This window comes from Microtus pennsylvanicus, chromosome 5, assembly GCF_037038515.1.
Source record: "Microtus pennsylvanicus isolate mMicPen1 chromosome 5, mMicPen1.hap1, whole genome shotgun sequence".
NCBI lineage: Eukaryota > Metazoa > Chordata > Mammalia > Rodentia > Cricetidae > Microtus > Microtus pennsylvanicus.
The window spans coordinates 82,437,254-82,463,084 of NC_134583.1; the positions used below are offsets into that span (position 1 = coordinate 82,437,254).

General features: G+C 49.4%; 2 protein-coding genes across 2 annotated transcripts in view; one reads left to right on the forward strand and one right to left on the reverse strand.

Moving 5' to 3' along the window:
* The first annotated feature begins 5,052 nt into the window (after positions 1–5,052).
* Drd4 (dopamine receptor D4) lies at positions 5,053–8,392 on the forward strand. Its single transcript, XM_075974920.1, has 4 exons — positions 5,053–5,328; positions 6,765–6,877; positions 6,965–7,533; positions 7,705–8,392. Exons 1-4 carry the CDS (start codon positions 5,053–5,055, stop codon positions 7,905–7,907), a joined length of 1,161 nt encoding a protein of 386 aa, XP_075831035.1. The 3' UTR covers positions 7,908–8,392.
* Positions 8,393–10,681: 2,289 nt separating this feature from the next.
* Deaf1 (DEAF1 transcription factor) overlaps positions 10,682–25,831 on the reverse strand; it is a 30,169-nt gene continuing 15,019 nt past the window's right edge. The window contains exons 10-12 of the mRNA XM_075972746.1: positions 23,392–23,639; positions 14,990–15,079; positions 10,682–11,144 (exon numbers count right to left, since the gene is read on the reverse strand). Coding sequence (XP_075828861.1) covers positions 11,040–11,144; positions 14,990–15,079; positions 23,392–23,639 — 443 coding nt within the window. The 3' untranslated portion in view covers positions 10,682–11,039. The remainder of the gene's footprint in view (positions 11,145–14,989; positions 15,080–23,391; positions 23,640–25,831) is intronic.

The window sequence follows — 25,831 nt, forward strand, 5'->3', positions numbered from 1 at the left end:
GAACAAAGACCTAGAAAAATAACTGCTATCTCAAGGCACCCCCCAAGAAGGGCCAGGCGACCAGGTGGCCAGGTGTGGTGACGCAGTACCTATAAACCCAGAGCCTGAGAGGCAGAGGAAAAGATCTCTGCAAGTCCAAGACCAGCCTGGCCTACATATCCAACCTCATGGGAAAGAGTAAAGGACAGGCTCAGTGGTGGGAACCTTGAGGGAGACTTTCTATGAATGAGCTACCAAGGCTCTGTGCAGCCAAGGAAGGGAGCCCTTGGCCCTAGGCCTGGTCTTGAATTGGGCCACAGCCTCCTGCAGGTCCTGCTTGAGCATGCCAGCCTCGGCCCACACTGAGCCAGGGTACACTCTGGGCCGTGTCGTTGGACTTATCCCAGTTCAGTAGCACTGGGGATGGTCAGTGCGGTGCCCATGGCACAAGCCCCTCACGCTGGCTGGCAGTGTCTAGCGATGTGCAAGGGCCGCAACAGCCTTGAAGCTGAAGTCCATAGGTGGCAGTCATAGGTGTCGGAAACTTGCTCATCACCCGAAAAACAGCGTTCAAGTGGACACTCTTACCAAGTTAGCTTCCTGTGTCTCCTGCAGGTAAAGACGGCAATTTCTCACGTGAGCTTACGAAGCCTCACAGTTCCCAGGCATCAACCCAGTGTCCTTCCTGAGGCCAGTCCCAGGTTTGCTTCCTGTCTGCAGCTTACAGTTTGATTCTTGTCCACTTCAAAGCAGCTCAGAGCGCAGGGGGACCAAGCCCTTGTACAGAAAGTGCACAGAACGTCTGCTTCCCTACGCCCCGTTGTCAGGAAGGCCACACCTATGTTTTCCCCTGATGTTTCCACAGTGTTCAGATGCACCAGGCTACAACGCAAGGCTGACCAAAACCTCTTTTCCTCTGGTTCAGGGTTGTGATGGGTGTATCATTCTTTAGGGACAGGCATGATGACACCGATATATGGTGATATTTTGTTTGTAATCTAGCAAATAAAGCTTGCCTGAAGATTAGAGTGCAGAGCTAAGGCATTAGTAACCCATAAAGGCCTCGCAGTGCTGGCACACACCTTTAATCCCAGTACTTGGGAGACAGAGGACGACGGATCTCTGTGAGTTCAAGGCCACCCTGAGCTATGCGCAATATTGAATCTGTCTAAAAGAGAAACAGAGCTCAAAGATCAAAGGTGGTCCCAGAAGTTGGGATCACACGTCTTTAATCCCAGCACTAGAGAGGTGGAGACAGGAGTGATATGGCTGGGCAGGGAGAGGAATATGAGGCAGAAGGAGACAGCTCAGTGCAGTCTGAGGATTCAATCTGAGCATGCAGTCTGAGTTTTTGTAGAGACAGGATCGTCCCTTCTGCCTGAGCATTGGTAAAGGTAAAAACTTTCTAGTAATTGGCTGCTCTGCTCCTCTGGTCTTTCAGCATTAACCCCTATATCTGGCTTCCGTTTTTTATTATTAAGAACAATTAGAATTTTTGCTACACGGGTGTTATTCTTTTTTCATTCTTTTTTCCTTTTTTTTGAGATAAGATTTTCCTGTGTAGCATTGACTGTCCTGGAACTAGCTCTGTAGACCAGGCTGTCTTCAAGCTCAGAGATCCGCCTGCCTCTACCTTCCCAAGTGCTGGGATTAAAGGCGTGCGCCACCACCGCCTGGCTGACACTGCTGTCATGCTCACCCACCATGCTAGGGACAAAACAGGGTAGACAGGCAGCTGCAAGGCCTTCGTCTTCCTCTACCTGCTTATCTTGGACACCAGGACAAAGGTGATGACTGTCCTTTGTTCTCCCAGGTGCTCCAGAGGCAGACAGATCGAGTCATGTGCCCCCTGTGCATGCAGTGAAATGGGACTTGGTCCCCTGTTTGGGGCCGTATGGCCAACAGTGTCCTGTTTGAGGTTTGGTTTTTCTGGAAACATTTCACCACAGAACAAATCACTAAATTGTTTGATCCAGGCCTGCCAATGTGAAGGTGACTGACACGGCTTCCCATCGATCACTCTACAAGGTCTCTCCAATTAGACTTACAACGTCCTTGGTCTTCTGACGTGAGATAACGGTGGCTGGGACTCACCAGGTTGCTGACATGGCCTGTCCCAGTCTGGATAAATTACAACTCTACGGGGTTGTCGCATTACACACCATCTGTATGCGCATGTGCGTATGGTGTGCAAGTATGCATGCATGTTTTCCATGTGTCTGAACACATGTGTGAGTGAGGGTGCCTGTACATACGGAGGCCCAAGACTGGTGTCAGGAATTAACCTTGATCACACTTCCGCCCCATTCATTGAGACAGAGCTTGCCAATATGACTATCCTCGCTAGCGAGCTTGCTCTGCCTCTGCTCCCCACGGCTGGAATTACAGCCACTCACCATGTATTTAGGCAGATTCTGGGACTCTGAAGTTAAAAGTTCTGGTCCTCACATTTGTGTGGCTTCACTCTAACTACTTAGCTGACTCCCCAGTCCCTTTCATCCCAGGCCTCTTCCCAGCCCCCACCCCCATTCCCCACCTCCCCACTTATTTCCGTTGTTTATCTTGTCCTAATGAGTAAGAAAATGTTTCACATTGTCCCCTCCATCTCCCACGTTGGGGATGGAACCCAGGGTCAGGGGACTGGATACTAGACAAGAACTCTACCAGTCAGTCATCCTCCCAGCCTTAGGACTTTGAGACAGGTCTTCCTGTGCAGCCCTGGCTGCCCTCAAGCTAGTAATCCTCCTGCTGTAGCCTCCTGAATGCTGGACTCAAAGGTGTGTGCCACCACACCTGGTTTAGTGTGGTAAGAGTGCAAACTGCTTTTCCTGATTCAGTTGAGATGATCAAGAGTCAAATCATGTCCATGTTTAATTAATAAAATGGGACTTGAGTCGTGTGGGTTTTTCTTTGTTCTATTAATATGGTGTGTTATATTGGTTGGGTTTCATTTCTAGAATTCTTTTTTTTTTTTTTTTGATTTTTCGAGACAGGGTTTCTCTGTAGCTTTGGAGCCTGTCCTGGAACTAGCTCTTGTAGACCAGGCTGGCCTCAAACTCACAGAGATCCGCCTGCCTCCGCCTCCCGAGTGCTGGGATTAAAGGCGTACGCCACCACCACCCGGCATCATTTCTAGAATTCTTACAGTCCTGGGAAAAATCTTCCTGGGTCATGGTGCATAATTCTTAAAAACTGTAGTGGGGTTTTGCTGAGAATTTTTTTTTTTTTTTGGTTTTTCGAGACAGGGTTTCTCTGTGGTTTTGGAGCCTGTCCTGGAACTAGCTCTTGTAGACCAGGCTGGTCTCGAACTCACAGAGATCCGCCTGCCTCTGCCTCCCGAGTGCTGGGATTAAAGGCGTGCGCCACCACCGCCCGGCTTGCTGAGAATTTTTTAAATGACTTTTTTATTTTTATTTAATGTATATGTGTGTATGTGCACCATGTGTGTTCAGGTGCCTTCAGAGCTCAGAAGAGTATGTTAGATCCCCTGGAACTGGAGTTACAGACAATTGTGAGCTACCATGTGGGTTCTGGGCATTGAACCCAGGTCCTTTGGAAGAGCAGTCAGTGCTCTTAACTACTGAGCCACCTCCAGCCTTTGCAGAGAATTTCTGCCTTTATTTTCAAAAGGAGATTTTTTTTCTTCTTTTTTTTTGGGGGGGGCTCCCCGTCGGGGAATCGAACCCCGGTCTCCCGCGTGACAGGCGGGGATACTCTCCACTATATAAACGAGGAAAAAGGAGATTTTTTAAAAAAGAGTTTTCTTTCTGTGGTGTTATTGCTATTGAACTTTGAGAGTTTTTTGCATGTTTTAGAAAGACTTCATATTGTTCTGTTTTATTTTTTGAGATGTCACAGGTAGCCAGTGGTCCACACAGTCTCAAAGACAAGGAAGCTAAGGGTCATGAGGGTCCTAAAAGGTGAGGAACGGGACAACCACTCAGCTGCCCCTGAGGATAGTTAAGGGTTAAGGTTGAGCGAGGTGTGGTGGGCCACTTAATTCCAGGACTCAGGAGGCAGAAGCAGAGACTGGGAATCTCTGAGTTTGGTGATAGCCTGGTCTACAAAGAGAGTTCTAGAACAGCCAGGGCTACACAGAGAAATCCTGACTCAAAAAGACACACACACACACACACACACACACACGGGCCAGGCAGCGGTGGCTCATGCCTTTAATTCCAGCACTTGGGAAGCAGAGACTGGCAGATCTTTTACAAGGCCAGCCTGGTGTACAGAGTAAGTTCCAAGACAGGCTCCAAAGCTGCAGAGAAACCCTGTCTTTACAAACCAAAATAATAATAATAATAATGAAGAAGAAGAAAGAAAGAAAGGAAGGAAGGAAGAAAAAGAAAGAAAGAAGGAAAAGAAAAAATTAAGGCTGGGCTGTCATTTTCACTGTGGTCCAGTTTAGAGTGACGGATGGAGATGGCAACACCATAGACTTAGGAAGAGAGATGGTGAGAAATGTAGGGTCAGCCACGGCCTGGGTCGGAAGCATTGCTCATGTCTGCCCATGTAGGATGGAGAGTGAACTCTTTGTGCCAGATTGTTCAGTATTGCTTAGCCTAAGGGTAAGAGGCAGTCCCAGAACCATGAGAGAAAGACGTGAGGCTGTTTCTACACAGCCTGTTGTAGAAACCAGAACAGGTGTCTTCCTACTTGGTAAAGACACTGTCCCCATGCAGGAGTTCAGCCACATCCTCCAAGGCTTCTTGGAGAGGAGCTCCTGGCAGGTAATTTGGTGGCCTGAAAGGTCCTCAGTGTCTCCTGGCCGGAATGGCTGGCTCTCTCGAGTCTGGTCCCAACAACCTGCCCTTCGCGTAGGTTCTTCGAAGCACAAACTAGTCCGGATCAAGCAAAACACCAGCCGCTGCTGGGCCTGTTTATGTTAGTCACTTCACTCAATTCTCTTCTGTTGAAATAAAGCATTCCTCCCTCGGCCGGTTTCCTAGAGTGCAGAAATCCAAGCCTAGACGGGGCGGGGTTGACGTGTTGGGGGCGGGGCTCGGGGCAGCCTCTGCCTGCAAATCCCGGGGCTCAGCGACTTGCAGGAGCGCGTTCAGCTGTCGAGCCATGGGGAACAACAACACGGACGACGACGGTGGGCTGTTGGCCGGGCGTGGGTCAGAGCCCCTGGGGCCGGGCGCCGGGCTTGGGGGCGCGGGTGTGGCGGCGCTGGTTGGGGGCGTGCTGCTCATCGGCTTGGTGTTGGCGGGGAACTCGCTCGTGTGCGTGAGCGTGGCCTCCGAGCGCACCCTGCAGACACCCACCAACTACTTCATCGTTAGCCTGGCGGCCGCCGACCTACTCCTTGCAATACTAGTGCTACCACTCTTTGTCTACTCCGAGGTGAGCCTCCATGCCCCAGCTCCACTCTCCTCCGTCCCTTCCGCCTTCCTCCCCTCCCTTTGCCCGACCCTGGCGCAGTTCGGCTGAGCCAGGGTACCTGAAGGGGCTCCAGGCCTCCTCACTCCTGACTGCCTACCGTCTCCTGCTCTTGAGAATCCAGCGTCAGTTTTGCGTCTGTCGGGTCACCCTACCATCTTCCGGATCCTTTCCTATTCTCTGTGTGTGATCTGCTGACCCAGAGAAGGTTTGTGTCCCTGGAAGCAAGGATCGCAGATACTGTCTTTCCCATTTAAGTCCTGGCTCCCACTCCAGAAATACTGCACCCCTAATCCCTGCCAAAAGCCAGCTAGACCGACAGGCAAGTGTGCAGACACGCCTTACTGCCTATGACCACTGCCTTTTGGTTGGGACTATGAACACACACACATACACACACACACACACACACACACACACACACACACACACGAGAGAGAGAGAGAGAGAGAGAGAGAGAGAGAGAGAGAGAGAGAGAGAGAGAGAGAGCAAAGCCTGCCACGACTCAACTGCTAGCAGCTTGGAGATTCAAAAGTGTAGAGAGGCCTGGGCAGGATAGTGAACCTGGGGGTGTCTAAGAGTCAGAACCTTCTGGAGACTTATGGGACAGAGTCACCCCAGACCAGGTCTGGCTCTTAGGTGTGTCTTCTATGGTGGAAACTTCTCTCTGCCCTAGGTTTGGCCAGAGAAGAGCTGCTTCAGACAGGAATGGGGAGGGACATAGTGGCCTTACTCTGGGGGGTTGGGCTACATAGGATTTCTAAGGAAGACACCGGGTTCTGGAGCTAGGGCAGAGGCCAGCAGCCGTGCTGGACCTCAGGTCCTCCCCAGGGACAGACGTCACTGTGATGGTTCTTAAGCTCCTAATCGTCCCAGATCAGTATGAAGGGATTTGGGGTGAGTGGGTTGAGCTGGCTGTATGCTCCTTTGCCCTTGGAGAACACTCCCTGCAGACTCGCTGAGAGCCCTAGACCACATTTGTCCTTAGGACAGTCGCGTGTACCCTGTCCAGCAAGTGAAGGGACCCATCCAAAGTCCCACAGCAGTGACAGTTGAAGCAGGCAGGATAACTCTAGGTGAGTCATGGAGGTGGTAGGGTTTGTGTTCAGTGGGCAGAGGGTCAGGCCTATGTCCCTATGGGCTTCCCTCCAGCAGATGGTATCAGTCTCCCTTGGGTCTTCCCCAAAGAAAGGAGACCCGAGTCAATGGTAGATCTGTCTGCCCCCTCTGTCTCCTATAACACAAGTGTCCCCAATTGCCCCAGACTTGCATTGGGCGTGCACACCCCCATCCTGTCTAATACACAGCCATTGCCTCTCTTCAACATGAATGGAGGTCAGGAAGTTAGCGTCTGAAATGTCAAGTTTTGTGTTTCTTTCCTGCAACCTCTGCATGGCTAGGTTCAGGGTGGCGTGTGGCTGCTGAGTCCCCGCCTCTGTGACACCCTCATGGCCATGGACGTCATGCTATGCACCGCTTCCATCTTCAACCTGTGCGCCATCAGCGTGGACAGGTGGGTACCCCAGACAACTCCTCTCCCACCCCCACCTCCCAGTCATCCGCCCAACTCTGCACCCTCACCACGCCTGTGTCCCTCTAGGTTCGTGGCCGTGACGGTGCCGCTAAGCTACAACCGTCAGGGTCAGCGCCAGCAGCTGCTCATCGCTGCCACATGGCTGCTATCTGCCGCGGTGGCTGCGCCGGTGCTGTGCGGCCTCAACGACGTGCCCGGCCGCGATCCAGCTGTGTGCCGTCTGGAGGACCGCGACTACGTGGTCTACTCGTCCGTTTGCTCCTTCTTCCTGCCCTGTCCACTCATGCTGCTGCTTTACTGGGCTACTTTTCGCGGCCTGCGGCGCTGGGAGGCAGCCCGGCATGCCAAGCTGCACAGCCGCGCGCCGCGCAGACCCAGCGGCCCCGGCCCGCCCGTGTCGGACAATGCTCAGGGCCCCCTTTTTCCACAATGTCTGCCCCCTTCACCCAGCCTCCTGCAAAGCCCCAGCGGCTCCAACCAGCCTGAGCCAGATCTCTCTCAGAGACCCTGTGGCCCTGAGTGTCCGCTCCCGGATGCAATGCTCCAGCAACGGCCAGCACTGCCTTCCTGCAGGAGGGGCGCCAAGATCACGGGAAGGGAGCGCAAGGCAATGAGAGTCTTGCCGGTGGTCGTCGGTGGGTTCCTGCCCTGGGGCAAGAGCTGATCTGTAGAGAGGAGTCCCAGGTGGAGAGTTCCGGGCTCCACGAGGTGGGAGGTGGGTGGAGTCTAGATTGGAAGGGTGAAAGGTGTGTGTGTGTGGGGTGAACTCGAGTGCAGGAGTTCAGGCTCACGCTGCCCACCCCCAGGGGCCTTCCTGATGTGTTGGACGCCTTTCTTCGTGGTGCACATCACGCGGGCGCTGTGTCCAGCTTGTTTCGTGCCCCCTAGCCTGGTCAGTGCCGTCACCTGGCTAGGCTATGTCAACAGTGCCCTCAACCCCATCATCTACACCATATTCAACGCCGAGTTCCGCAGCGTCTTCCGCAAGTCTCTCCGTCTCCGCTGCTGAAAAGGCCACTGCTGTCCTGAGGTCAGGGAGATCCAAGCCTGTGGGCGGAGTGCGCTGGCGCGTCTGATTAAACGAATTATTTCCTAATCATTTATGAAGGCTGGGGGTTGGGGAGGAGCAAGCAAAAGAGGAGGTATTTTGGCCTGTATGATGGGGCCTGGATACTACTGGCTCAGCTCCCTCTTCTGAAGTCTCTTCTGCCCCAGGAAGAATTGGAGAGCTACTTCAGCTGGCTTTGTTTCCTCTCAACAGGTAAAGTGACCAAGTGTCTATCTGGGAGAGGAGCTAGAGGAACTTCCTGGGGTTCCTGTCCAGGCCAGCTCAGTAGGGAGGGCTCTGCTGTCATTAAAAGGGGGCATGGGTACCATTTTGGAAGCTTTCTCAAGTACAGTATATATTATAGCTTCCTGCCAGCCTCTCTCCAGAAGATATCCTGAATTTGCAAAGTTCCACTGGCGTTCCAGTGAGTCACATTCCCAGCCGTCAGTACTTTGTACTCCTCTGAAAGGGAGCCCTACACTCAGGTCCACCCAGGCCGTGTACCCCATGGATATCCAGCAGCAGGGTTCAAGGCAGGACCGAGGGACCCAAGTAGCTCCTGTGCTCGGGCTCTTTGGCCAAGGTCCAGTGCAGCAAGAAGAGATGACTCCTGGCAGGGACAGCACACCCTAACATTTTCCCCTCCCCCATCCTGTCATGGGAGAGATGTAAGTCAGGACAGCAGAGGGGGGCTTTAGGTTGGGGTTCACATCAACAGGCACAAAGCATCACACTGCTCTCAGTACTGAGAAATGATGAGCTGAGCCCAACAGCAGTGTGCAAATCCTCCCTTGCTAATAGTCCCTGTTGGATAAGGGGCAATTCCCCAGCACTGAGGGTACTATGGCCTCACTGAGCTTCAAACACTCCAAAACTCCCGCCGGAGCCTCTGCTGACATCCCCGGGCTAGCATGCTGCTAGGTGTTTATGGAGTCATGGGTTCATATCTGCCCCCATATTGTCTAATGTTAGTGGAATTGGGACGCCCTTAAATTTTACCTCTGGACAGGCTCCAGAGCTGCAGGGGAACCCTGTCTTGACAAAACAAACAAACAAACAAACCAAAAAGAAAAAAATTTTACCCCTGGAGACTCTGGGATACCAAGTGTGCCTGGCCTTTGCTGACTCCCACGGAAAAAATCTGCAGATCCAAACGTACGGCCGAAACTCATGTGAGTGGAGCAGAAGTCACGGGAGGCTTGACACAGCTTGGGGAACTGAGCCCTAAGTGCCATGCCCTGAGACCCTTTGGGTTTCTTCCTTAGAGGAAAAGGAAAGAAAAAATTGAATCTATTCCAAGTTGCATGTGACAGCCACTGCTCTTGGACGGTCACCCATCTTGGTGTTCTGGGGGCTTTCACACAGTGCCACTTCTTGGGGGTAGACACCCTGAATGCCTCCTGCAGGCTGTCCTGTGGTTAGCAGTCTGAGGAGCTCCTGGACGCAGATGACTTTGCCAAGCACTTGTCTTTTTCCTGCTGTCAGTGTGCAAACTGAGCTATGCTGTGTAGCTTCGGCCTGCTCTGCATGGCCTGGGTGACTGGTTGGAGCTGAGAGCTACTCAGTCACCAGAAAGCACTTCTGGGAAGAATGGCAAGGTCCCTACTCAAAGGCTTGATTCCAGCAGAAATAAACAGGATGGTCATGAAGACCTTATTCAGTGGGAAGGGCCTCAGGCCTGGAGCCTCTAGGTGCCTGGCTCACTGATCAGCCTTAGGGAGAAGGCCAGGGGCCCCACATAACTAGAATCTCCTGACTTACATACGTGCCCCTCCCTCAACTATCACATTGAGGGACCTCAGGGATCTGCAAGGTGCAGGACCTTCTGATAGGAGGAACTATTTGTGGCCCAGGGCAGGGTAGCGGGATGATCTTTTTATACATACCAAGGTGTAAAGCTGGTGTGTATCTGGCAGGAACTATTTTAGAAGCAGGTGTAAGAATTGATAAGTCTGAGAGACGGGCGGATCTCTGGGAGTTCAAGGCCAGCCTGGTCTACGGGGCAAGTTCCAGGACAGCCAGGGGTACACAGGGAAACCCTGTCTCAAAAAACAAACAAACAAACAAAACCCCAAAAAAACAAAACAAAAGAAAGAAAAAAGAATTGGTAAGTCTATAAGTTCACCCTAAACTTGAAGGTGCTCCCTGAGGTCCTGGCTGAGTCTGCACGTTCCCTATACAGTGCAGGGGAGCAGGGGAGCCTCAGGACCCTGACCCTTATAAGTCAGAGTCTTAACCCTAAAGGGCATTTCTGAGAATTTAGAAACATCCGGAATATGCTCCTCTGGCAGTGTTCCTTGTCAGCAGGAATATCAGGTCTCTGATCAGCCAAGTCCAGTACCTAAGTATGAGTCTTTCCCCAGAGGTCCTGCCTCTGGGATGGACCTGGGTGATGAGAAGGGAGAGTGAAGAAAAACAAGGACAACCAGGACTTCACATGCAGAAGCCCTGGCCACAGGCCAAACAAACATTTCCGTGTGCACCCAACAGGATACTCCTGGAGATTCATGAGTGTCCTTCAGCTGCTCATGGCATTGCCTGGACACAAGCAGAGCTGAGAGGCTACGGAGCCAAACCCTGCTAAGCAGTCTCGGGTTCTCCTGACACTACTTCCACTAGAGAAAGAAAGGTTGAAAACTCCTTGGCCACAAAGGTAGACCAACGAGAGGACAGTGGCAGGTCCACATCCCCACAGCAGGACACAGCAGAAATCCTCTGGCCATCTGAATACAAAGTGAGCTTTGTAACAGTGCCATCCAGGCGGGGGATGGGAGCTTTATTTACAACCTTATTAACAGATACGACAGATATGTACACGTGGCATAGGGACCCCCAAGGGGAATGGGACACTCATGATCCAGGGATGAAAGAGCACCGTGATAGGTCAAGGGCCCTGGGCTGTGGCGGAGTGCCCCCTTCTGAAAGTCACCAGCATTCCTTGGTCTCTGGCAGGAGTTCATTTCCAAGGGCACAGTCTGTTTGTTAATAACTTGTCCGGCAAGTTTCCCGTGGCCCCACTTCTCAGCAGCCCCCATAGTCATCAGAGGGCCTTAGCCTGTGATGGCCTCAGAGCAGAGCAGGGAGTGGCCTGGCTCAAACAGCAACTTTTTCTATTACACTTTCTTCAACATGGACTTCATCAGCCTGGACAGTGACAGATGCTGACTGGCCACAGACGTGCTGATGGTCTTTCCAGTCCTGAAAGGAAAGACACCCATGTTAGCAGGAAGGACCACAGGGACCCACTGTGGTCCAGACCACCACATCACCTGTGGATGGGCCCTGGACTTCACCGTGAGGGGCTGTGAGCTGTCAAGGGTGAGGCATCGTTCAGATAACAAAAGACATGCGCATAATAAGACAGGAGTAAGTTCATGTGTCCAGGTGTTTGTTGTTAGAATTACGAGGCTCTGGCTATCCTGGAACTCAATATGTAGAGCAGGCTAGCCTCAAATTCACATGGACCTTCCTGAGTGCTGGGATTAAAGGTGTGCGCCATCATCGCCCGGCCCAGTCTATGACTGTTACCTAGTCGAAAAGAAAGCCCAAAACAGTCCCCTCTTCAGCTGACACGGGTGAGAAGTTAATCACCCTCTTCACAAGTCACCACTGTCAGAGTGGCCTCCGGCTTCTGTTTCTTCAGTTCCCTGCTAGTGCTCCCTCTGAGGCCAAGATGAGAAGTAAGGATTCAGGATTTTTTTGTTTATTTGTTTGTTTTGAGATAGGGTTTCTCTGAAGCTTTTTGAGCCTATCCTGGAACTTGTTCTGCAGATCAGGCTGGCCTCGAACTCACAGAGATCAGGCTGGCCTCGAACTCACAGAGATCTGCCTGCCTCTACCTCCCAAGTACTGGGATTAAAAGCACGAGCCACCACCGCCTGATTTGACATTCACTTTTTTTTTTTTTTTTTTGAGACAGGGTTTCTCTGTAGCTTTGGTGCCTGTCCCGGAACTAGCTCTTGTAGACCAGGCTGGCCTCGAAATCCCAGAGATCCGCCTGCCTCTACCTCCCGAGTGCTGGGATTAAAGGCGTGCGCCACCACCACCCGGCTGACATTCACTTTTTAAAAAGATTTATTTATCATTCTTATTTTATGTGTATGAGTGTTTTGCCTGCATATATGTCTGATTTTCACAGAGGACAGAAAAGGGTGTCAGATCCCTGGTACTGGAGTTAGGATTGTTGTGAGCCATCACGTGGGTGCTAGAAATTGAACCCAGGTCTTCTGCAAGAACAGAAGTACTCTTAAACACTGAGCCATCTCTCTAGTCCCCTGCATTCATTTTATATCAGTTCAAATGAAGAAGCTGCACAGGCCTTTATTCCAGCATTTGGGAGGCAGAGGCAGGTGGATTTCTGCAGGAACACACAAAGAAATGCTGTCCCACCCGAAACAAAACAGAAAGCTGGAGTGTTTGTCTCTAATGAGGACATCAAAAGAGGGCTGAAGTCAGAGGCAGGGGGATCTCTGTGGGTTTGAGGCCAGTTTGGTCTCAGAAGCGAGTTTCAAGACAGCCAGAAGAACTGTTTCACAGAGAAGCCCTGTCTCAAAAAAAAAAAAAAAAAAAAGACTGACTCAGCTGAGAGAAATGGAGTCTCTCACCCAGACTGTTCCTGGAATCAAAGCTCCCAGAACATGAAGCGAGGACAGAAGCCTGCATTGTGACACTGTTGAGCCTGTGCCAGCCTCGAGGGAGCTTCAGGCAGAGTGAGGTTCCTCAGTTACCTGTGCGCTATGATCTCTCTCCCAGTGCTCCTGGCTTACGTCCCAGCATCCCAAGTACCAGTGGAATAACTTGGCTGAACTTTTCTCAGTGCAAAGTTTTTTAAGGGGAGTTCAGAAGACGAGCTTCCAATTTTGCTCCCCAAATCTCTGGTACCCTGGAGACAAGTGGAGTCACAAAGAGGACCAGGGGACACGGCCATACCTTCCCTTCAAACCCTAGAGGTAATGGCTCCTGTGTACTCACCAGGGCCACACAGGACTGCCAGGAGTCCATCCGGGTGACAGACTTTTCTTGTACCATGTGAGGTTCTCTGAGTCACCTATGGACCTCAGGGTGGGGACACCTGTCCACTTCATAAGCTGTCCTTCATGGCTATCTTCCCAAATCCACACTTTTGTTAGCCTGCCAGGTTTCAGCAAAGCACCAGGCCGTGGGTCCTTGTGGGAGGTTCTGTCAGCAGATACAGCTTGAACCCGCAGTGGCTACTGCACATGTCTGACAGATCTGCTTCCGTATTCACACACCCAAGGGGCCTAAGGCTACTCAGTATCCCCAGAACCGGGGCCACGGACTCCAGGTGACTGAGGACACTCTCCTCATCCCTGAGAACAAGGCGGCTCCTTCTGTTTCTGTTCCAGGCTAGGAAACAGGGCCCCAGCGTCCTGTCATTCTGAGCCCTAGGTCAGAGGATGCCCAGCAGGGTGCCAGCCTTTCACCCTATTTCACAGCAGCCCCAGGGAGTAAAACTGAGCATACACTGTCTTCGGAAGCATGGGCGTTCTTTAGAGAAGTTCGTGAAGATCATGAGCACTGCCGCGGCTGCGCAGGTCGGACAGCTGGACAGACAGCACAGGCTCAATCCTCCAGCAGGTCCAGGTCCACTCTCACATGTCCGGCCTCTACTTGGCCGGCACTGCTGAGTATCGCGGACAAGACCCACTTCCTCCACGGTGGAACTTAAGATTCCTACATCTTCAAAAATGGCACTAGGCAAAAAATAAGCCCCTAAGTCAATAGGGCACAAAGAACAGAATTCACCACGTGGAGAGTGGCGAGGCCAGAATGGTGGCCGCAACCAGCCAGGAAACCATGTGCGTCACGGCACTTCCTGGGATAACTATGGGCTGATGACTTTGGGAAAATAAACATGATGGTGTTACTGTCTCAAAGTGGTCCTGGTAAGAAGTGCCAGGCGCATGACGTTCTAGGCGGTCAGCTGACAGTCCACAGGCTGCTAGCGCCCTATGGTAACTATGGATGCAGCCCAACAGAAAACATAAACTTATTTAAAGCATCATTCCCACTCTGGGAACCTGACTATATAGTTCCTGAGTGTGCACTTAGCTGACAATATCACGTCATAATATCAAAAAGTTAGACATCCAAAAAACCACCTTTAATGCTAGGAGTGGTGGCATGCCTGCTAAAATCCAGGCACTAGAGAAAAGGAGGCAACAGGATCAGGAGTTCAAGGGCATCCTAGGCTACATGAAACCCTGTCTAAAAAGGAGAAGAGGACTGGGGTGCTGGAGGTATGGCTTAGCTGTGGAGTGCCTGCCTAATTTAAGGTCATTCTTGACTACATATGGAGTTCTAGGTCAGCCTGAAATACATGAGACCCTGTCTCAAAGAAAAAAAAAAGAGCCGGGTAGTGGTGGCACACACCTTTACTTCCAGCGCTCGGGAGGCAGAAGCTAGCCTGGTCTACAAAGTTAGTTCCAGGACAGGCTCCAAAGCTACACAGAGAAACCCTGTCTTAAAAAACTAAAAAAAAAAAAAAAAGAAAACTAAAGAAAAAAAAACCAAAACAACAACAACAAAAAAATCCACAAAACAAAAAACAACAAAACAAAAAAACCTCTTTAATGTTCCCAGAGCCAGTGGTTAAATCACATAAACAAAGATTCTCACAGTGCTCTGAGACCTGCTGAACTAGGACATGGTGAGAGGCCCTGAGAACACGGAGTCCCTACCAGTGAGCAGGTCTAACTACGGGCACACAGATGCACATGTGCCTTCTCCCCTCACAGACCCAGCTGGAGCCTGAAGAAAGGGGAAGGGATAGTCCCAGGCCCAACAAGGTATATGGTGGGTGAAGGAGGGTGTTGGGGATTCTGAAGAGACTTTGTCTTCTTCAGAGAATCCAGCAGGTAGCTCCAGGCACCCACTGCCCTAGACACTCTAAACAGACAACAACCCTGAAGCCAGAATTCTGGCCCTTAGGGACCTGGAGTGAGTTCGCCTGTCCAGGCCTTACAGCACAGCAGAGCAGAGGAAAGGCTGAGGCAATGCAGGAGTGTAAGCAGGCACACTACCTTGCGCTGGCAGAATGTGGAGCAGTAGTTCACCTTGTGGCATCCGGTACACTCACTCATGGCCTCCCGGCCACAGTTGACACAGGACTGCTGCAAGAAGGACAAACAAGAGTCAGCGTCTCGGCGGGTGCTGGCCTCCATGGCAGCTCCCATGACTAAGAGACACTAGGCACGCCCTTCTGGACCGTGTCCACCCCTGCGTCATTCAGTTGTACGGAGCTGGCCTCTCCCTTTGTCTGAGTTTGCCCTGTGCCAAGCATCAGAACATCAGAGTACAGGTATCAGACCATGTATCAGTGTCTAACTCCAAGGAGATTTCCTTTCAGCCGTGTGGATATGAAAACCCAATTTGGGGAAAGTTCTCAACCCTCGGGCACACTTCCTGAGTGCTTGAGGACCCAGCCTGCAAACAGGCAGCGGAGCAAGCATTGGGTACACCAGGGTCTCTGGGCCCTCTCAGGCGTATTAACTCTGGTATGGAGTTTGGGTCTTAGGGTCCCCAGTAATGATCAAGGCTTCCTTTCCCCATACTGCTGTTCAGGGTCATTTCACTGAAACAGCACTAATTGTCCAACATTTCATGTATTTCTTTTCTTTCCTTTTTTTGTTTGGTTTCTTGAGACAGGGTTTCTCAGCCTTAGCTGTCCTGGAACTTGTTCTATAGACCAGGCTACTCTTGAACAGACAGAGATCTGCATGCCTCTGCCTCCCGAGTGGTGGGATTAAAGATGTGTCACCACTGCCCAGCATTGTGTATTTTTTTTAAAGCTATGTTAGTGGGGGACAGTTAATAAACTGAGGTGCTGAACACAACTCTCAATGACTGATTATGTATGGCACTCGGCAACTGCAAGCTGGCTATCAACAAACCCTTTCCAAACCAGAAAACCGGAGACTCGGCTACAGGGCTGGGAAGAACGTCTGTGTGCACTGCTGGGTCACATTGGCTGAAGGGACCAGTGCTAGTAGGGCAACGGGCAGCAGCCTGCTGTGACCAATATACACAATATACAGATGTGACCGCTGGGCTCGCAATGCTACTCAGGTCTGCTCGACCACTGTTTTTGTGGGTATGCTGGAAACAACAATTACTTGTAGGCTCTTGTTTTGAGTTTCAGCTTTCTTCTGTGCTCTTCACTGTGACCACCATCTTCCCACCTGTGAAACATTAGCTACCTCATTCCCTTTAGAACTCATGTGATGGAGGAAGGTCATTGGTTAAATAAAGAAACTGCCTTGGCCCTGATAGGACAGAAAATTAGGTAGGCGGAGTAAACAGAACAGAATGCTGGGAGGAAGAGGAAGTGAGCTCAGACTTGATAGCTCTCCTCTCTGGGGCAGAGGCGATGAAGATCTGACCCAGGATGGACATAGGCTATAATCTTCCCGGTAAGCACACCTCGGTGCTACACACATTAATAGAAATGGGCCAGGCAGTGTTTAAAAGAATATAGTTTCCGTGTAATTATTTCGGGTAAAGCTAGCCGTTTTTGAGCTGGGCGGGAACGCAGCTCCTAATACAACAGAGTGGCACCCAACGTGATGGACTAAATCCACTTAAAAACCTGAGAGGGCTTTAAAAAAAAAGGGAGAGAGAGTTTAACACAGCTTTTGGCTGTTTGTGGGTGGCTTGCTGCAAAGAAATTTTCCTGACTCAGCAGCAGGAAAAAACTGGCTATTTTAAAATGCTGGCTTTCTGGGCTGTGCCGCCATTGCGATCTCTGCCTGGCTCCTGCAGGAGACAGAGCTTTTGAATGGAGCATTTGGATAAATGTACGTAGGCTTGGGAGAGAGAAGAAAAAGAATATAAAGAATAAAGTTAATGTCCTTAAAAAAAAGGGTAAAGTCTTTAAAGAGACAGAATAAAGTGATAAAGTAAAAATAAGCCACGTAAAAATGGAAAATTCACAGAGAGTCTGGATTATGTACATTGTGTTTTCTTTAAAATTTTTGACTGTGAAGGAGCTAAGTGCAGAGATACATTTCATTATATGGGCTGCCAAGTGGAACCAGAATGTATGCTATTATGCTCTCTTTAAATTGTTTGAATACTGAGGAAAGAGCAACAGCTGCTAAAAGATATTTGTTTATAAATGCTGCTGAACTAATCCAACATAGATATTTTGAAAATACTTTGACTTCTGAATTTGGAAAAGAGATTCTTCTTTTGTTTTCACAGAGGATGAGACCCTGTGGATTGTTTCTATCCCAATATGGTATGACAAACCATGCCCTCCTGAAAGGTTCCTGTGAACACCCTCAAAAAATTACTTCACGCCGGGCGGTGGTGGCACACGCCTTTAATCCCAGTCCTCGGGAGGCAGAGGCAGGCAGATCTCTGGGAGTTCGAGGCCAGCCTGGTCTACAAGAGCTAGTTCCGGGACAGTCACCAAAGCTACAGAGAAACCCTGTCTCGAAAAACCAAAAAAAAAAAAATTACTTCACTCAAGTGCTGACTGAGATGAACCTGGCAGACAGGTTTTCCCATAAAAGACCTAAATAACAGCGCCCCCATTCAGCAGGAAGCAGTTTGGAGAGAAATAACTGCACCCATATTCCCAAATATTATTTATAAATGTTCTTTTACATTTAAAGGGGGATATGATAGAGGTATGAATAATTTGTATTGATATGATTTTGCTTTAGTGATTTAAATTTAAGGTCAATTTTATTATATATATGTGTGTGTGTGTATTTCTGATCTTGATTAAGGTATTGTGATTGTGTAGTTCATTTAAAAATGTAATGTATATAGGATGTTAATGGATAATCATTGATAATAGTCAAGCTTGTAGTTATGTTAGTTAGATTTTCTAGATGTGCATAGATATATTTCAGATAGGCATTCTTAATATCTTTCAAAGACTACAGAATATGACATTAATGTTTTAATAACTTAGGGTTTTTCATGACAATGAGACACGTCTGCTCCTGGCAGCACCAATCTACTTCAAGAAGATGGGCATCGAAGAGGCACCTTATGGAATTTGATAGCCATTTGGGCAAGAAACTGCTCTTGCCTGGACTATTGCATAAACTGGACACAGAGAACCCACAGAGAGAGGACTACTGAACTTGCCTAAAGGTGAGATGATCTTTCGGGGTTCCTGATTCATGAAAGAGTCTGTGGGACATTCTGCAGGACACAGCAGATAATGACTGAACTGCCTTTGAAATTTCCTGCTTTGTGGAAATGTCTGCTGGAAACTATGGGCCTGTAGGCCGAAGATGGATGCCCCAATGGGACAGAGGAACTTTGGGTGACTGTCCAGGCAGCAAGATGTCTCTGTGATTTCTAGAGTTTTGTAAGTTGTTTACTTCTCATTTACTTAGGTAATATTATATCCTTCTGGAGTCTTTGATGGAGTTGAAGAATAGATAGTTATAGTTATAGTTTTCCTTAGTTATGATAAAGATAAAATAGATGTAAATAATGTAACTGTAATTCTTGCTTGATAACTGTTTTGTTATATGTAATTTTGCTATGTTAAAGTTAAAACCTTCCTTCCTTTTTGTTTAAACAGAAAAAGGGGAAATGATGAAGGAAGGTCATTGGTTAAATAAAGAAACTGCCTTGGCCCTGATAGGACAGAAAATTAGGTAGGCAGAGTAAACAGAACAGAATGCTGGGAGGAAGAGGAAGTGAGCTCAGACTTGATAGCTCTCCTCTCTGGGGCAGAGGCGATGAAGCTCCGACCCAGGATGGATGTAGGCTATAATCTTCCCGGGATGCACACCTCGGTGCTACACACATTAATAGAAATAGGCCGGGCAGTGTTTAAAAGAATACAGTTTGTGTGTTGTTATTTTGGGGCATAAGCTAGCCAGGCGGCCGGGAGCCAGGTGGCAGGAACGCAGCTCGCAGCTCCTTCAACACTCATGGACTGAGTACTGAGTCAGCTCCCTAAGACTCTAGCAATGAACTGAGCCTCGAGACCGTGCCTCTACTCTGAATGAATAAATACTGCAGAAAATCCATAGCCGTGTAGAGTTGGAAGACCAGAGTCAGGGAAGGCACCATCGGGGAGGTGAGGGGGTCCAGACATATGGAAGCTAAGAAGGCAGAACTGGCTACAACCAGAAATTGAAAGACATCAGCACGTTCACCAGACATTTCAGTAGTGTGGGAGATAAACCAGTCGGAAGAGTCTTTGGTTACTCATGATTCCTGTCAGGGAGAGCCCCAATCGAACTTGAGCAGTGACCCAGAAAGCAGAAAGAGAAGAGCAGACAATGGCAGAAACCCCAGCCTAGGCTGCAAGGATTGCCACTGAATACAGGGATGTGGTAAGACAGAATGTGTTCTTCCTGCCAGAACATGTGCAGTGGATGACCTGCCAGACTCTTCAGAGAACAAGAGAGCAGGCCTACGCAGTTGCAGCTGGGGAGGACAGCCCTCCCCTCCCTGTGCTGGGGTAGCATGTGTGACAATGACTGTGGAGCTGGCAGCCGTGTTCGGAGGCAGGAGAAGGCGCTATGATTGACATGCTCATGGAGGACAGCCTGCAGGTCACAGGGACCCTCGGTACTAACTCTGCAGCTTTTCTGAAAAAATGAAAGATGACCCCAAGATCAGTCTGTTTTTTCAGACACGACCTCCCTCCATGCCAGCAGAGGTGCAGCGACACCCATCTGTGCTGCCAGAGTGACCTGAAGAAGCCCCCTCTGAGCTTCCTAGAAAGCTATGGAAGCCTCGGAACCAGCGAGTGGCTTTCCATGAATGGGCCTCAGCAGACAATCACCACAGTGATCTTCAGCGAAGAGGCCATAGGACTGCCTCCGTGGCCTGTGTCCAAAGAGCAGGCTCAGATATGAGGCTGTCTCTAGGGCACTGTGGCCCCAGCACATGGATAACAACTTCCAACAGGCAGAGAGTCCTTGGCCTCTCAGAAGGAATGGGTACCTAAGCCCTGTACTCTAGGCATACTCAATTCTAAATTATACAAATTACACATCACAGGTAACTGAGCCACTTCTCAGAAAAAAAATCCAAACTTATAATAAGATGAAAAGACTACCTATAAAATGATCACTAACCTGAATCATTCAAGGAATAATCTCTATAATGTATTTGCCATCAGTTCAGCAAATAACTTTAAGTCTAACTTGAGGTTGGGAGCTGCACATGCTCCTGCACTGGGTCTGAGCCCCTCCTCATCAGTCTGAGCAGAGGGGCCTTCACTGGGGCCACCCCTGTACTTGTCCCTCTGAATTGCACAGCACACGGGCAAAGGCTCTTGGAAGCAGTGGTCAATATAAGACCCTGCGGCTACTCAGCCAGCTCGGCTTCTGCTGGACACAGTGCCCTTGACAGGCAAGGACATGAGCTTTTCTGCCCTGTTTAGTCTCTGCAGATCGAATTACACACACACACACACACACACACACACACACACACACACACACACAAAATCCCGTAATGACTTGCTTCAGCTAAGCTAAATTTGCTCTCTTCTAAAGCTCCAAATAAAACGTGAAAGCTGGAGGCAGGAGGATCATGAGATGGCTAGACTAGGTGAAACAGGAAGATCCTGACTCAAAAAACCAACAGCTAGGAGCCTTAGGACTCCTCCTAAGGGTTGCTCTGTGTTAACACTGCAGTCTCTCCCAAGAGGCCCCAGTGAGGCTTCTCAGCTTGTCCCAGCATCCTTTCCACTCAAACACAGGCACTGTTTGCCTTCTGAACTTCCACTTCCTGCCCTGGGAGCAAACAGGACTACTGGCAAATAAAACTTGGATGAAGCAGGGCAGTGGTGGCGCACATCTTAAATCCTAGCACTCGGGAGGCAGAGGCAGGCGGATCTCTGTGAGTTCGAGACCAGCCTGGTCTACAGAGTGAATTCCAGGATCGGCTCCAAAGCTACGCAGAGATATCCTGTCTCATAAAACATAAAGAGAAGGGAAGGAAGGAAGGAAGGAAGGAAGGAAGGAAGGAAGGAAGGAAGGAAGGAAGGGCGGACGAATTGATGGCATGGGACTGTGTTTTCAGAGTAGGGGCTCAGTGAATGCAAGCTCGCTTTGATGCCAGTTGCTGTGTTTAGGTGTTAGTGTTTCAGCCATTCTCAAGAAAAGTCACACTTTCTATAGTTAAAAGGAAACCATCTGAGTTGCTGACCATGAGTCCATGCCTACTGAGTTGCTAACAAGGCTAGTCCTCAAAGGATTTGAGTTAACTAGAACCCAGCACTTCACAAAAACTTAGAGACCGGCTGCTAGGGCCAGTACATTTATCAAAGCTGTTATCAAGTATGCTGGGCTGGACCAGGAGCAGGTGGTGAGGGGGCTCTTTACTTCCATCTGGTTTGTTCCCACCAGTCATGTGACTCTGGCCATGAACCAGCAGTCAAGGTCTGTTCCTACATCCCTAGGTTCCACACAAGCCCAGCCACCTGAGCCAAATGATGGATAATGGGTTCTTTTTGCTAATATATTTTAAAAATCCTATGTGTATGAGTGTTTTAATTTAATGTATGTAGCAGGCAGTGGTGATGCACATTAATCCCAGCACACAGGAGGCAGGGGCAGGTGGTTCTCTGTGAGTTGGAGGCCAGCTTGGTCTACAAGAGCTAGTTCCAGAACAGCTAAGGTTGTTCACAGAGAAATCCTATCTTGATAAACAAACAAACGAATGAACAAAAAAATTCATGTATATATGCTCACCATATGTATGCAGTACCCAGGGGACTCTTCAGGCTGAAAGAAAGCCTAAAGATTTAAATAGTGCCAAATTATTGTGGCCTAATAACGTGGCAGAGTACTGAAGGTACTAACCCAGTGGTCAGCCATCAAGTTCAGAGCAGCACTCACCAAGACAGGGCACTGCAGCACAAAGGGATCCTAGAGATCTTAAGCAGGACAAGGCAGCACAGTCCTGAAAACCAGCACTGAGGAAACTGAGGCAGGAGGATCATGAGATGGCTAGACTGGGTGAAATAGGAAGATCCTGACTCAAAAAACAAACAGCTAGGTGTGAGGGTGGAGCACACCTTTGATCCCAGCACTTGCAGGCAGAGGCAGGCCGATCTCTCAGTGAGTTCGAGGCCAGCCTGGTCTACAGAGCAAGTTCTAGGACAGCCAGGACTACACACACACACACACACAAAAAAAAAAAAAAAAAAAAAAACCCTGTCTAGAAAAAGCAAAGCAAACAAAAACAAACCAGACATGTTGTTTTATACCTACAATCCTAGTACTTGGGAGCTAGAGGGAGAAGGATCCCAAGTTTGAGGCCAGCCTCATTTACATAACAAATTCAAGGCTAGCCTAGGCACGTGAGACCCTGTCTCAAAACACCAAGGTGGATGTGGTGGTGTAACTTTTAATCCCAGCACTCAGGAGGCAAGAAGCAGGTGTAGCTCTGTGAGTTCCAGGCCAGCCAGGGCTATATAGACAGACTTTGTCTCAAAAACAAAACCTATTCAAAACCCACATTAAAACACTGCTAAAATCTCAGAGAACATTCTCTAGAGCCACACTGGAATACAGCCAACTGCCATAAGAAATACAGAAAATCCTTGGCTATTTGAGAATTAGACATATTTCTAGGTGATGTAGATTAAGTTCGAAAGCTGACCTACATCAAGCCATCAACTGGTTTTCAGCAGGTCTCTGAATGGGGAAAGGAAAGTCTTTTTCACAGTTGCTGCTGGAAGAAAAACGAATCTCGAAACCTACAAGTGCTCTGTTGAATAAAAGAAACAAAGACAGGAAGTGGGGGCACACAGCTCGGCCCCTGCACTGGTGTGGAGTTCCTCTGACAATGGAAATCAGGACGATTATAAGGGTAGGAAGGCCAGGGGATGGCACTGGGAGTCACTGTGGTGCCCGTCCTCAGAGTGGTGTTTGCCAAAGCTCGTGGACCCTGTACTAGGATATAGGCACTCTACTGGGGCTGAATTTTGCCCCCATTAAAACAAAAGTCCAAAGCCCACAGAAAATGTTAACAGTCATTTGATTTTGAGAAACTGATGCTAAGGATGCATTGGGCCCGTGTGCTAAAGGAAGCTGCAGAAAACATGGTGGTCACAAGATCACGCCACCCTCCATGGCTGACAGGAGGAGGCAGGGCATTGCAACAGCAGATGGAAACTGTGCTCAGGCATCAGAGCCACACCAAAGATAAAATGAGACATGTCTTACTACATAAAGACAGCCTGAATGTAGAAACATATATGAATACCATTCATTCAAAAATAATGGTTGGTATATATAAAAATGTCTTCCCCGCTCAATACACCAATCTTACCCAAAATGTTTTGTCAGTGTCTGCCACCTTCTTTTGCATTATTTTCCAGATCTCCCTTCTCAGGACAGTGGGGCGGTGAGCATCGCGGGGCAGCAGAGGAATCATGCTATCCCAGGGCCGGGGAGGATGATGGATACAGCGATAGGTCTGAGCTCACCTCTTTTCGCTCTGCATCAACCTGCATTCTCGCCTGCGTCACAGCAGCCTCCCTGCATGAGCTCGCCTGCTTGGCTTGTTCAAACAGCGTCTTCAGCTGCTGGGCTGTGCTGAGCAAGGAGTTGACCATCTCTTCCAGGTACAGCCAGCTCCGCTGTTCTGACATCTCCAGCCCGCTGACCACGGTGGGAGAGACAGCTTTGGTGGGGGTGGAGGGCGGCACGGCCAAGGCAGGCAGGGACGTCAGGACTAGAATGTGGAAGGGAACAAACCAAAGGTTAGTGACTCCTAAGCCTGACACACTCAGGTGTGAGGAGACACACTGGTGGTGAGCTGGGGAAGGAAAGGGGTGAAAAGGTCCGTCCCTACTCCTTGTTCACATTCCCACATGTCTGTTGTCAGCCAAAAACCTTCCCCAAGGGCTGAGCACTTCCAACATAAGACCTAGAGTAGAAGCTCAGACAAGAGGTCAGTGACAGGCAAGACACCCAGAGACGGAGTAGCCGTGAAACATGGAGGGAACAAGCCATAGGACAAGCACACCAAGGACAGGGAATGGAGACTCAACCTGTACCACATACGGGAAAACCAAGGCTCACCTGGAAAGCTCTCAAGGCCTACAGTCAATACGGGGGTTATTAAGAACAGTGGGAGTCAGGATTCTCACAACTGGAGAAGTCACCAACACAGACAAAACGGACCAGGACACACTGCGACTTTATACTCAGTAGACACCGTGAACTCTCCCTGCAGGAAGGTCTACAATAGACGTGTGTGTGTGTGTGTGTGTGTGTGTGTGTGTGTGTGTGTGTGTGTGTGTAGCTGCAAAACCCTACTGAGTAGATCGGAGTGGACACATCCAAATAGCCATGAACACCCACCAACATGGCAGGGCTTCTGTGGGATGCTGTATCTACTGCACAAAGCCTCTTCCCAATGCTCACCGTGAACTGGATAAGGCACAGTCACCACAAAGCCAGCACTCAACAATACCAGGCCACTGTGACTTAGGCCCACAGCATGCAGAGGGGAATCCCACATCACCACTGGCTTCTGAAAGGTGAGGGGAATGCACAACTTGGGATGACGGCTGGTAAGATTGCTTGGTGAGTAAGGCCCTTGCACACAAGCACAAAGACCTGAATTCAAATCCCAGGAACTCTGGAATGCAAGATAGCCTGGTACAGGCAGTGGAGAAACAAGAGACCTTGTGTGAGGTGAGGACTGACACCCAAGGCTGGTTTCTGACCTCCATGTGCACATACCACAGTGCACCAAGGAATCATATGTCCACACTTCCATACAAATATGTGTAAAAACACACATGACAGGTATGGTGGCGCAGCCTTTAACTCTAGCACTCAGAAGAGGCAGGTGGATCTCTGTGACTTCAAAGCTAGCAAGTTCTAGACCATGCCAGTCAGAGCTATCCAGACCCCATCTCAAAACAACAATAAAAAGGGACACCTCCCAAATAGGCAAACACACACACACACACACACACACACACACACACACACACGGGAAAAGAAAGAAAGAAAGAAAGAAAGAAAGAAAGAAAGAAAGAAAGAAAGGAAGAAAGGAAGAAAGGAAGAAAGGAAGAAAGGAAGAAAGAAGAGAGAACTGAAAAGAAAACTCTCAAGTGTCTGGTTAAGGCAGAAGTAAGAAAGTGCCTTCAATAAGGGGCAGGTCAACACAGAGGCCACTATATGGGGCTCCTGCTGCCTCCTACAGGGCTCTGGGCATATGAGCAGAAATCAGAAAAGCAGCAATCGACCCACAGATTAAACCAGGAAGCCCTATGTTCAAGCTAGTGCAAAGTGTGATGAGGCACTGCAGACCTTTGTGGACTCAGGAACCTCCCAGGAGGTCCCCCACCCTCAATCAGGTGTCACGGTTAACCTCGGCAAGAGGACAGGGCTCAGAAGACATAGCAGCCCTATCCCATCACTAACAAAGCCACAACAACGCATGCCACAAGAGTCAACATCACACTATTCTACATGACTGCTGTTGTTAACCCCCAACAAGGTAGGTAAAAGGCCAAGTGTCAAGGGGACAACGTTCAGGAAGGAAGTCACTGGGGACCACCAGTCACTGGCTCAAGGGTGGCTAGTAAATGCTTACTTACTTAATTCTTGAGTTTCATATCATCTTTTTTATTTCTTTTTGGTTTCTCAAGACAGGGGCTGGGACTAAAGGTATGGGCCACCACAGCCTAGCCACCATACCATCCTCTCTCTCTCTCTCTCTCTCTCTCTCTCTCTCTCTCTCTCTCTCTCTCTCACTCTCTCGGTGTGGGTGTGTGGGTGTGTAGGAAACAAAACACTGAAGTATGTTGGGTGAAGCCTGCAACCACTCTTAAATATTTAGGAGATAAAGTTTTGCATTTATAACTTCTTTTTGAATATTTGATGTCATTCTCAAATTTTTGTTTTGTT

Coding starts and splice junctions, on each gene's coding strand:
- Drd4 (XM_075974920.1), top strand. CDS start 5,053: ATGGGGAACAACAACACGGACGACGACGGTGGGCTGTTGGCCGGGCGT. Junction 6,878..6,964: donor TGCGCCATCAGCGTGGACAG/GTGGGTACCCCA, acceptor GTGTCCCTCTAG/GTTCGTGGCCGTGACGGTGC. Junction 7,534..7,704: donor AGTCTTGCCGGTGGTCGTCG/GTGGGTTCCTGC, acceptor GCCCACCCCCAG/GGGCCTTCCTGATGTGTTGG.